Genomic DNA, 13297 nt, shown 5'->3' on the forward strand with positions numbered 1-13297 from the left:
TAAACTATTAGCCTTATTAGGTAAAATAGGCTTTGTAGTTCACGCGCGTTCCAGTATCGACGGAAAAATATCATAATGAGCAAAAATATGCCACAGTGGACCGGGTCTCACGCCGAACGGCACGGTGAATGGCTGCACTGTTTCCAATGAATGCAGTAGCTTAGTGTGCGCATGAGGCGCCGGCGCGATCAAACAGCTGAAACATAAAATAGACTCCTCCATAATTTTTGGTCATACAGTAAAGGCATAATTCGAAACTGCAAAGTGTTAGCAGTTTGAAAATTCAAGAATAATACCAAAGTTAATAAGAACTATTTCTAAATGCAGCACGTTCGTATTTCGCTTTGCATAACCTGAACAAATTTTGTATTTATTTTTTGCTAAGAACGAACCAAAATGAAAACATTTAGCTTTTAATCTGTGTATTTAACAGCCTGGGAGACCTTCCCAGGGCAGTACCTTGCCTCACCGACTAAAATCAGGGCACCCACTACAGAGACGGCACCAGAGGTGAGGGGGCACAGTGACCGAGGTGGCCGGGCCGGGCCCCCTCAGGCCCCCCCGTGGTGCCTACGCTGTATATATACAGTGGGTACGGAAAGTATTCAGACCCCCTTAAATTTTTCACTCTTTGTTATATTGCAGCCATTTGCTAAAATCATTTAAATTAATTTTTTTTCCTCATTAATGTACGGACAGCACCCCATATTGACAGAAAAACACAGAATCGTTGACATTTTTGCAGATTTATTAAAAAGTTCTGTCATTAATGTTAAGAGTAGTAGATAAAAAAATCATAATAATAATAAATGGCAATGTATATTATGCATATTAACAGTAAATTAGACTGATTTGAAGTGACATGTTTGACAAGAACAGGATATTTCTGTTGTTTTGCTGTAATTTATCTTGTGGAGTATAGTGCAAGAAACAGCAAAGTCATGGCTTCAGTTGTCTGCGAATAAAAATCTGATCAAATGTATACTTTGAATCCATCCAAGTCACTTCAGATAAGCTATTGCCAAATTAATTAATGGTAAACATTTGACTCAACACATTAAAAGAGAGAGAGAGAGAAAGTCCATGTTAGTCGCAACTGTCTAAGCTGCCAAGACATATACCTGACATGTTTCAACAAGATACTCCACAGTTTTAAATATTTCCCAGGATATGTTTGACAGTTTTCCTCTTTGGAATATGAATTTTATATGGTTGCTTGATTTATTGACTTGGGATTTTGACTTCCCTTATAGATTCTCTATGTTGCCATGGAAACCAGTCAAATTAATTGGGCCATCCAATACACTGTGCAGATACAGTCCTCTTAAGGTGCACTAGACAGGTTGTCAATCAAGTGCAAACTGTTACCTTGAGGTAATTGGCGAAGGGGACCTAGGTGAAGAAGAGACTTGGAAACACCAAAAGATGGACAGAACAAGAGAAAAAGAAATGGAACCAGACTCATGTGATGGGATTAGGGAGAGATTTCCTGCAACCAGAAGAAGAGATGGAGAGGTGGACTGGACAGAAAGACAGAGGTGGAGAAATAGAGATCGACATGCAAATGGAAGCTCATCAGTGTCAGAGCAGGCTGAATATGGAGATCGAGACAATGAGAGGAGAAAAGGGGACACTTTTCCAAGGATGACAAAACCAACCAGAGTGAGAGACAGAAGGATACCAATTCCAGATTATGAAAGAGAACGTCACATGGGACGACCGAAGGACATACTGTATAAAAATGAAAGAGATAAGGAAAGGAAGAGATACAGAGACATGGACATACAGGATGAAAGAGAAATAGCAAGATACATGGAGGAAATGAGGAGAAAGGAAATGAGAAGGCTTGTAAAGGAGGAGACAGATAGACAGAGGGAACGAGAGAAGGAGTTTGACTCAGGAATGAGAGGAAGAAGGAGAGAAAGTTATCCAGGGATCAATGACCTTTCAGGCATGAGGGAAAGAGAGACAGACAGAGGCAGACATCAACAAAGAGACAGAGAGGGCAGATATTATCCTCGACTCATGGAAAGAGAGACAGAGAGCTTTTCAGATAGGGAAAGGAGAACCGATAGACCGAGAGAGGGAGAGAGATCTAGGAAAAGAGATACAAAAAGCGAAGGAGACAGTGATGGAGACAGGGGTAAGGAAAGTAAGAGAGAAGAAGATATTAAACATAGACACAAACTCTACAAAAGTGAAGGAGACAGTGACGCAGAGCGAAGGATAGACAGAGTTAGAGAGAGAGACAGACGTAGAGAGAGAGAAGCCGAGAGATGGCGAGACATGGCAATGCCTAGAGAAAGAGATTACCGGGAGAAAGGTTATCATGATCCTAAAGGGGACAATTTGGAACGACTCCGAGAGACAGATAAACCAAGAGACAGAACAAGAGACTCCAAAGAGAAAAGAACAGACAGAGATGCTTACTTATACACAGCTGAAAGAGAAAGGTATAGAGATGGAGAAAGGATAAGAGAGAAGGATAGGTATTCTGAAAGAGAAACTGATGAGAGTGAGAGGCGGAGGAAAGAAAACAGAGAGACAGGGAGAAGTAAGGTGGAGAAGAGTGGACAAAGTAGTGGAGAGCTGATTTCAGGAACTGATATTGAGATTGAACAAAGGAGGGCAATGAGAGAGAACCTTGAGGACAGAGACAGCGAAAACACATATGAGACTGATAAAGAAAGATTGAAGGGAAGAACAGAGGAAGAGCAGGAAGTAAGGAGTACACCGAGAGAAGAAGAGAAGAGTGAAAGCTTTGCTGCTGAGGAAGCAGTTACAAAGAAACCTAAAAACAGGATAAGGAAAATGTGGCTGGAACCTCGTAGTGAGAGAAAAGAATCTTGTTTAAAAGAGGAGTACTCCGAGAGAGAGAGAGCAAGAGAGAGGTACATCCAAAGATACACAGAAAGCATGACAACTGGAAATGAAGAAGAGCCTGAGATAAGGAAAGCAAGCAAGAGCAAAAGTCTTGAGGACAAGTATAGAGAACTTGAGAGGGCCGGGGAGTTCTTGTTGGATGTGGGCAGAAAAAGGGTGGAGAAGAAGATGGAAGGGGACATGGCTTCTGATAAAGCCATGGAACCAGAGTGGCAGATGAACAGAGAGAATGTGGCCGACAACATGGAAGAGAATGTCAGAGATGAACAGAGAAGCAACAATAGATATGACTACTTGGAGAATGAGGAAGGAAGTGAGGGAGAGTCAGAAGCAGAGAAGAACAGAATGATGGCAGCAGATGATGGATTTGTAACGGTTTCCAGTGGAGGGGATGATGCAGAGGAAGAGGATTTTGAAGACTGCAAAGAATTCTGGGAAGGTAAAGTTCCCGAAACTGTCTCTGGACACTCAGGAACTATTCATGACAGAGAGATTGGGGCAGATGAAGAACTGGAAAACCAAACAGTGAATGAAAGAGCAGACTGTGTGGCTCCAAAAGGACCCCTAAGAGTATTTTGTGTGATTGGTCAGATCCTTCCCAATTCACAAACAATAGAGAATTCAATTATACATCCTACTGTTGAAGAGGAAGCCGATCAGCATCCAGGTCATAACATGGACAACCAAGGTGAAATAAGCACTGTAAATGTAAATGAAGCATTTGAAAGGGTTGAACACTGTGAACAGGACATTGAAAGAGTGATGGACGACCTCAGTCTTTCTCCTAATGAGGACAAAGTGGAGGGCGCAGGAAGTAATGACCAGGCAACAGAGGGTGTAACATCACTGGAAGGTCAAATGATTCCTCCCAGTGAGCAAACAGAACAAGACAACCAACTTTTCCTTCCAGAGCCTTTTGGGGCTACAGAGACTCGTAGTGAAGACACAATAGAAAGAGGAGAAAAAGAACCTACCGGAGACACAGTGGGGCATTTTGGTTCAGATGACTCATGGAGCACATCAGAGGAACGAAAGCGATGCTCTACTGCCCCTTACCTTAGATGGGCCAAGAACGTGGTGAGAGAGATCTTGGGTCCAAAGTCGGCGGACGCAGAAAATACAAAAGGTAGTGTGACACACATAGATACGCAAACCAATACACAAACAGAGGGTGAGAGAGAAATTGACAAATTAAGGAAAGAGGAAGAAATAATAGAGGGAGGAGAAGAACAACAGGGAGGGATGGAGAGAGAGTTGAATGAGAAACATGACTGGCTGGATCCTAGTTCTAACCAGCACATGGTTTCCTCAGAAGGAGAGGCAGAGGGGATGGTAGAAGAAGTATCTAAGAAAAAAGATAGTATTGAGGAAGTTGTTCTAAGCTCTAGTAGTTTTCGAGATTTGGGGAATGAGGCTCGCATGAGGAGGCGAGGGTTCCGAAAGTTAGTGGAGAATACCAAAGAAAAGGAAGATGAAGAAGAAGAGGGAGAAGGAGTTGGAAGGGACCGAAGGACAAGAATATTCAACAACTCAGGTGAGAGGAGGACTAATATAAGAAGGTTGAATCAGACATTCAGTGACCCCCTTGCTTCCCTAAGTTCCACTCACGTGAGAAGAGAACTAAATGTGTCTTGAGAGATCTATTGAACCTATCCTATATCAAAGTTAATATACCAGTGGTGTAATGTCACGTAGAGAGTCTAAATGTGCTTATGCAATAATGTAACAGAATTCCATTAGTCATCTTCCCCTAAATAAGTGTCAATATGGGCGTTAAAATAGTTTATTTTCCTGTCATGTAAATGAGTATTCCTGACATTTGAACAGTAATAAACAGTTAAAACTATTCACATATAGCCTTGTGGCAGTCATGATGGGACTGTGAGATCTTTATTTATAATCTCAGCCATGGAATAACATCAAAAATGTTTGTTATTACAATGTTATATAATATAACATTATAATTCCGAAATAATATGCGATTACTCACTCTACCTCAGAAGTAACTTTCTTTACCACACCAAAGCCCTTCAGCTAATGGCAGGGCCTTATAAATGGTATAGTATATTAGGGACAGACAAGGTATATCATTATATCCAGGGTATGCAGGGCTGTATTACATGTTTTTGAATAGCACATGGATGAAAAGTTCTACCCTACATTTTTTTCTTATTGAATATGCTTTATGTTCAAGTGGATTATGTTTAAGTGCACCGTAGACACTTTAAAGAATGAAGAGAGCATGAAACATCCCAGCAATGTTTATCATTTTGCTTCACAGTTTTCATTCATATTGACTGGGTATGACATAATTAGTCAATGATGGATTTAACGACAAGAGATACACATACATGATATTATGAACAGTACTAAAATTATGTTTATTTACCCTTCTACAGTAATATATGACAGTAAATATTTCTATCAAAAAGTTCATTCTCAGGACTTTAAAGAAATCTGAAACCACACAAGCAGTAGACTTTGGGTTCTCATACCACAGTAGTAACTAATAATGTATTCCCCCAGCTTTTTGGTAGTCTCATTTTAATAGCCTGGAAGCTCCAGAGGGCTCCTGAGGATTCTTGTGGGGGTTGGAGTCATGACCGCTGAAGACTCCTTAAACAGCATAATTTCTTAGAAGAGACAGAATTTTGAGCTGCCAGATTTCCTTTGTTTCACAAATTACACCATTCTTATTCATTCATAACAAGTCATCCCCCAGCACATTTTCCTGTTGTTTTTTTCTTCATACTTTTCATTGCATTAGGGTTATTATTATTTATTGCCACATTTTCTTGAGAGCTATTGAACTGCTCCACTCCCAGAGATCTTACGGTCTAGTCTATCTTCTTATTTATCCACTGGAAAGCTTGAGGCACTTCTCTTGTGTACAGCTTGTGTATGGCTATGTAGAATCATCCCTATCTGGTTTGCTTGAGATGATGTGCTTCTTATCTTGGTTAAAGGAAGCTTAAGGTGTAAAAAAAAAAAAAATTGTGATGTGTGCTGATTTTGCTGTATTTTGTTTGTATAGATGATAAAGAGGATGAATTATGTTTTACCTGGAGTGAAATGGATCTAAGGTAGGAGAACCAGACTTTACAGCATGTATACTGCATGTCCTATATGAATATTAACCATTGTTTTACTACCGATTAAACCAAAAACTCTATAATCTTATATCTGGATTAGGACTAATCTAATATGATTCAGTTGATAGTTCAATTAGTTTTGAAGTTATAACTCGGATTAGGAGGCATAATATCTCAAAGAACAAAAAATAGAAATGATGGCAGGACAATAGCAAGCTTCTCCTTTTTGGTTTGGCTTGGTAATGTAACTTTATAAGCATTCAATCACCACTGACAGCCTTACAAATTACCATTATATCACAGATGTCATTTGCTCTCTCTCCTTACTTTTAGGAAACTTGGGAGGACAAAAAAGAGGAATTCTAAGTTCTTTAGTAAGTCTCTGTATTGTCTTTATCTGGAACACATTGCTGATATTTACATGGACATGTACATGGCTATAACAGACTACAAATAAAAAGTTCTGTTTTAAAATGTTTAAAATGCATGAAAACATTACTAAGACACATAAAATTCCCAGTAATGCAAATCCCAATTTCACACACACCCTTCTGTACACATGGTAGTGTACACAATATGATTGTAACTGCCTGTAAAATCTATGAAATACATGGTTCTTAATACATGGGTAGTTACAGTCCAGATGTGAGCAGGGAAAGTTTTGTCATTCCTGACTATGCTGCTTATAGTCCTTCAGGCAAGGAACAGGTTTGTGCTTGCACATCACTTAGAACTGCAGATAAACAACTGTAAATGCTCACTTAGTATTAAAAATGCTTTTGTGGATGTTCATGCTTGTACATCTGTTTTTTGCCCTGTTGATTCACTGGCCTGCTGTACTTGTTCGCTTCCTTTGTCTTTCTGACTTGATCTCTGTCTGACCTCTTGTAATTTTCTCTAATTTAATGATTTTCAACTGGTGGATAGACTGGTTTAGCCCTTTTTCTGCTCTTTTTGCTGTATCTAACTAGATATGATTTTATGGTTAGTTTAATTTTATTATTAACTAGGTATGATTTTATGGTTCGTTTAATGTTATTTTAAAGTCATGCATAGTTCGATAAAACAAATTAATTTTTTTTTAATTGACTACATTTTTAAGTACATTTTTAAAGGGAAGAGACTATACACTATTTGTTGATTTTTATGCAAGTTCAACTTTTCTGACAAATTTTTTTTTTTTTGGTAAAATCTAGCCAAATTATCCAGATGCCAGCATAGACTATTTGCACTTATCCTCAAAAACCATGAACTTATTGGTTGCTTATGTAGTTAATGCTAATATTAATTAATGCCATTGCTTGATTTCAAGGACATTTGTTTACTTTTGTGTGACAAAAGATTTGGTTCCTCTTATCCATAGTAAAATCTGGGTCCAACTGAGAAGCACAACTCTAGAACCATATCGATTATCTCTCTTTCTCTTTCTCTTTCTCTTGCAGCCTCTCTATGTTATCAGGAATACAGTGAGGTGGTCCAGAATAGAGAGATCCTGCTGTCTCATTCTGATTCTCTATCAATAAGTGCATCTTCCTCTCCAAATCAGTCCCCTAAACTATCAAACAGACCTCTCCCGCCTCTCCCTCAGGTCCTCCTACACCCCCACACTCTGTCCAAAACCAATTCCTTTAAAAGTCTTAATGTGCCTCAGCAATCCATAAACAGACCCCCGTCCCCTCGCCTGTCCATCTCTGCTTGCTCAACCACACTGTGGCAGGATCTCCCCGGAGTGAGGAAAAGCCCAGAGTTGGAGGAACTTAATGAGGATGAGAGGCGTCTGCAGGAGGTAGAATTATTATTCAGTGTCCCCAACTAAACATTGCCTACAACACATACCGCTTTTTCTACTGGGGCTGGTGCCAGAGCTGGAGCTGGAGCTGATGCTCAGCCAAGAGTGGCACTCATTCAGAACCGGCTCGCGCTTTCACTGGCAGGGAGCAGAACCCTCTACGTCACCGACATGTGACCAGAATCGCTTGTTATCTCTTGCAGAAGGAGAGCGTTGATCTGTTCTGACGACCACTGCTGAACTGACATGTTTAATAGTTGCTGTTTATGTTGTTAATTTATTTGAACTCCATTGGCTTTTAAAAATGGTGTCTTTCAAACTGTAGTCTGTAGTGGAAGCTCCGCCTACTGACGTCATAACTTCCATTGTTCGAGACCAGCCAGGTTTCGGGGCAGGTTCGGAACCGGGATCTGGGCACCAGCCCAGGGCTTTTTTGAGTGGAAAACCGCAGCCTGGTTCCCATTTGGGCTCTGGCTCCAGGCACCAGCCCCGGTGGAAAAGCGGTAACAGTGAATGTCATTGTACTAAATAATAACATTTCAAACCAAGTGCCATTTATTTTAAATAAAACAGCTCAAACTCACTTTTCAACAAAACAATTCACAATGATAAAAAAATGAGGGGATAAATCTTAAGGGGAACTAACATCTCATACATCCACTAAAAAGGATCTTGGAGGTTGGAAGTAATTGTAAAAATCGAAAAGTCTAATACTTACAGAAAAGAATGTTGAATCCACTTAGGCTGACATTTTGTTATCTAATGAAATGAAATGCATAAATTTTTTTAAGTAAGTTTATGAATGACATGTAAAGATACATTGTGAGGTATAAAACCACAATTGTGAAATATATAGGCAATTGTGAGAAAAGTCACCATAAAGTCACACTCTAAAAAATGCTGGGTTAAATACAACCCAGTGCTGGGTAAAATAGGGATAAACCCAGCAATTGGGCTGTGTTAGAGTGCACAATTAAAATTCATTAATGCAATATTTAATGCCAGATTTCGAGATAAAAAAGTAATTTGGAAGATATAATGTAACAATGTGAGATATAAAACTACAACTGAGAGAAATATAAAGTCTCAGTTGCGGGTTACAAAGTCTCCACTGCAAGATTTTAAGTCTCATTTTGAGATATAAAGGAACACTGCAACATATAAAGTTGCAATTTAAATTGTAAAAAAAGAAATTGAAAATTTTGTTATATAATGTCACAATTAACTTGATTTTTTAACTCTGAGACAGAAACAGGTTTTGATGGGACATTGCGGTCCTAATAGGTATGAATTGTCTTGCAATAAACAGATGTTGTGCTTCAAAAGATATTTGTTTTTAGTAGTAAGGACAGCATCATGAAGAGTCTTTTTCAGGTGAGGTTTGAGGTTGTGACCTCTGAGGCATCATACTGCCGCAGTTTGGACATCGTAGTGGAGAACTTTGTCATGTCCAAACAGCTCAACGTTATCCTGTCTTCACAAGACAAAAACTGGCTGTTCTCCAGGCTAAATGATGTTAGAGCCATCAGTCACAGGTTAGAATCATATCATTAAACAAACAGAATTACTGAAGAAAAATACATTTTAGTTTTGATAAAGATATGTGTGCTGCTGACGCCATAAGAAATAACTTTAAGACTCTGTATATATGTATGAATTCTTCACGTCTAATCGTGTTCTGGTTTAGCTCTGACAACATCCTGGAGTCATTGCTAAAATGACTTCTCTGAAATCTGAATTATGTCTATAATTTTTGCTTCTTTTCATTCAGTTTTCTGTCTCAGCTGGAAGAAGCAGTGGAGAACGACATAATGCGCTTTACTGTCTGTGACACCATTATCAAACACTGTCCACGATTCAAAAATGTGTATGTGCCATACCTTACCAACCAATCATATCAGGACAAGACGTATCAAAGATTAATGTAAGTATTTGTTTGCACTCATCTGAAGTGGAAAAGTGCTTTTCCTATTTTATTTTTGTCCATATGTTTTCTTTGTTTCATTCCACCATCTCTCGTAGGGAGGAGAGTCATGAATTCCGTAGAGTTGTGGAAAAGTTAGAGCGTAACCCGGTTTGTCAACGACTGCCTCTACGGTCTTTCCTCATTCTGCCATTTCAAAGAATCACACGCCTCAAATTGCTTGTGCAGGTACTGTCTTCCTCAGTCCTGTTCTGCCTTGCACATTCTCTAACTTTCTTAGGAGCTCTTTCCCTTGACTTTGACCTCTGAAATTTGTGCCCTGCCTTCTTCTTCTATGTTGGCCAATAGTATATTGATATTACATGATATTAGGTGTCATCCATCTCCTGTCACAAATATGGCATGCTGTATATTGAATGCTCTCTGTTCTCTTGTCTTTGTTGGTAGAATATTGTAAAGAGAACTGCTCCAAAAACCAAGGATGAAGCACAGGCCATTAAGGCCATGAAACTACTTGAGAAGGTGAGACTTCTCTTTATGTATTTGGAACAATGTAGTTCTGTCACCCACATCTCTGCATTGGAATTTCTTATCAGTTTTCTCTCTCACCACTGTCCAATGTTTCCTTGCTTCTTAACAGATGATCCAGGACAGTAATGAAAGTATCTCTCAAATGAAGAACATTGAGTCACTTGTGACCCTCAATGCCAAAGTTGACTTTGAGTGCAGGGTGAGCATGACATATGTTTGGGAACCTAATTTGTACTGTATGCCATCTAAATAATCAAAATGTATAATGACTTATTTTGTGTCTCTTAAGACTCTTCCATTGATCAGTCAGTCCCGCAGACTGGTACGAGAGGGACCTGTGACTGAACTGAGAGACTTTTCTCTTAAAGACAGGGAAGAAGAGAGAAATGTTTATATGCACCTTTTCAATGACTATCTCCTGGTCTCTTTGCGGAAAGAGTATGTTTGGCACTCTTTACATCCATACTTCAATTGTCATTGTTACTCTTTGATAAATACAATCAGGCTTTATTTGAATGTAAATGATCCCTTATGTTTTATGGTGCGATTAAAGCTTAACTTCCTGTTTGCAGAGGGGGTAGGTTTACAGTTATCGACCATGCACCTGTGTCAGAGCTGCGGGTTGAGAACTGCAAGTTCAAACTGCATTCCTTACAAAAAAACCTGTTCCATCTGCACATGCCACAAAAAGCCCTGCTCTTGCGGACAGATACACAGTAAGTATGTCATTGTGTATGTTTATTTATGAGTCAAAAGCTGTTGCAATCTTGTAAACATGCAATGGCTACCATGTGCGCGCCCCTGTTGGGCAGGGGTGTCCAGTCTTGCTCATGGAGGGCCACCTTCCAACAGAGTTTAACTCTAGTCTTTATTAAACACACTTGGACTTGCTTTTGAGTATCACTTGAAACATCCAGGCAGGTGTGTTGGAGCTAAACTCTGCAGGACATTGGCTCTCCAGGAGCCGGATTGGACACCCCTGCTGTAGTGCTTCCCCATTTGCAAACTTTTTCACTTGGAAAACCATATTGGACAGCATAAATTAATTTCAGCCAGTCAGTCTTGTGTTTTGCAATCTGGTTGTGCAGAATATTGTAATCTGTACCCATCTCTCATTTTGCATCATCTCTCAGAGCCAATAAACTGCGCTGGATATCAGCACTCTCTCGACCTTATCCTGAGATTGACTTCAGTGCAGTTCAGGGTATGTGCACTTCCTGCTTTAAAAGAAATTGTAGAGTCAAAGTAAATATTCTAATGCTTATTTAAATGTTCTCTTTTTCCATTTGCAGACTTTTCACAAATGCAGTGCATCAGAGCCTTTGTTGCCCAGCAACCAGATGAGCTAAGTTTAGAGAAAGCTGATGTTCTATTAGTTCACCAGCAGAGTAGGGATGGTAAGTTAAGTCTAATCACATGAACACAAGGAAAGATTCCCAGTCATGAATAGAATTTATTTATTTCTATTGCTATACCTGAGGCCACTTCAGTTTGGTTTCTGCAACAGAAAACTGCCACATGCACAATGTCACTATTGAACTACTTTTTAAATTACTGTACAGTTAAAGAAGTTAAGTTAAGAACAGTGCTAAGAACTCTGCCATTGCTTACAGGAAAGCCAAAGTTTGTTCAAGTGTTAGGAATCACCCTTGCCCAGGGGTGCCCAATCCTGTTTCTGGAGATCTATCTACCTGCAGAGTTTAGATCCAACTTTGAAGTGCTCCTGAAGATCTTAATGAGCTGGTTCAGTTGTGTTTGATCAGGGTTTGAGATGAATGTTGCAGGAAGGTAGATCTCCAGGAACATCTGCCCTAACCAAAAAAAAACAAAACAAAAAACACCCTGACCAATATAAACAAGTATTCACCTTATAAAGTAGAGCCTATGTTGGCCTTTTTTTATAGTATTTATTGTTTGTCTAGTTTAGGAACTTGCATAACTGTACCAAGCCCACATTCATTTAGAGATCTTAGGCATATGTGGTAAACTAGAAATATAACCAAGAAGTTCTGTTCTGTTAATGCCCAGCTTATGAGACTCATCTCCATTGTTAATGCAACATACAATGAAAGAGTTCTTGGAGAATTTGTGCTGGTAGATCAAGTTGGTGTTGTACTGGTATTCTGCAGTGTAAAGAGAAGGGAGATAGGACGATTCTTTGGGTTTTCTAAACCACAATCTCTAACACATATTCCAGGAATGGCAACCTACTGGTAGACTATGATTCAAGAACCTCCTACAAATTCCAAAGTTTTTTAAAGGGGTCATATGATGCTATTTTAAAGATCATTATTTATGTGTATTTGGAGTAACAGAATATGTTGACACGCTTTAATGTTCAAAAAACACATTATTTTTCAAATACTGTACATTATTGTAGGTCCTCTATGCCCCGCCTCTCTCAAACGCGTAGTTTTCAACAAAGCCCCCTCCTTTGACAAGCACAGTCTGCTCTGATTGGCCAGCTGACCCAGTGCATTGTGATTGGCCGAACACCACAAGCACACGTCGGAAATGTAACGGCCCTTACCATAATCGCTTCAGCTTTCAAAGTAAATATCAAGACAGTTAATAATGTCGTTAGTTTTACCATCAGTTCAAGCCGGTAAGGAGTTGCGGACAGAGTCGCGTGACAGACACAGTGATGATGCAGTACACAAGCCGAGGTTAAGACAGCTGACGTGCTATGATTTCTGACAGGCAGTTCACTCTTCTGTGATGTGGTCCTGTTCCCCTCACACACACACACACACACACACACACGACGCGTTACTCTGCACTGTGCAAAACTCTGCATTTGAACAGTCAATAGCAAATACTTAAACTGATAACAAAACATACTTACAGTCGCTGATTCAGAAGCGCCAGATTGTCATAGCAAAGTGGGAATTGATATTCCTTTTTTTTTTTTTTTTTTTTTTTTTTTTAAGAAATAGCCTTTGTGCACAGCCAGCCTTGTACTCTTCTAGGTTAAAAAAAAACGTTGTCCATAAAGTGCGTTGCACAAATTCGAACATCTGGGTTGTGCTGTTCTGTTGTAAATAAATCTTAACCAATGATTCCTAATTGCATCTACTT

General features: G+C 39.4%; 1 protein-coding gene across 3 annotated transcripts in view; it reads left to right on the forward strand.

Moving 5' to 3' along the window:
- Window positions 1–13297, forward strand: part of LOC107569990 (trichohyalin-like) — a 22327-nt gene that overhangs the window by 3306 nt on the left and 5724 nt on the right. For 2 of the 3 annotated variants that reach the window (XM_016256172.1, XM_016256173.1), the window contains exons 2-14: window positions 1254–4417; window positions 5918–5966; window positions 6309–6349; window positions 7418–7761; window positions 9139–9299; window positions 9536–9688; window positions 9787–9916; window positions 10136–10210; window positions 10329–10418; window positions 10509–10657; window positions 10792–10935; window positions 11353–11423; window positions 11512–11616. In XM_016256172.1, coding sequence (XP_016111658.1) covers window positions 1426–4417; window positions 5918–5966; window positions 6309–6349; window positions 7418–7761; window positions 9139–9299; window positions 9536–9688; window positions 9787–9916; window positions 10136–10210; window positions 10329–10418; window positions 10509–10657; window positions 10792–10935; window positions 11353–11423; window positions 11512–11616 — 4504 coding nt within the window. In that variant the 5' untranslated portion in view covers window positions 1254–1425. The remainder of the gene's footprint in view (window positions 1–1253; window positions 4418–5917; window positions 5967–6308; window positions 6350–7417; window positions 7762–9138; window positions 9300–9535; window positions 9689–9786; window positions 9917–10135; window positions 10211–10328; window positions 10419–10508; window positions 10658–10791; window positions 10936–11352; window positions 11424–11511; window positions 11617–13297) is intronic. The other variant, XM_016256174.1, reaches the window with a different exon arrangement.

The sequence above is a fragment of the Sinocyclocheilus grahami genome, unplaced genomic scaffold (assembly GCF_001515645.1).
Source record: "Sinocyclocheilus grahami isolate Dianchi unplaced genomic scaffold, SAMN03320097.WGS_v1.1 scaffold1401.1, whole genome shotgun sequence".
NCBI lineage: Eukaryota > Metazoa > Chordata > Actinopteri > Cypriniformes > Cyprinidae > Sinocyclocheilus > Sinocyclocheilus grahami.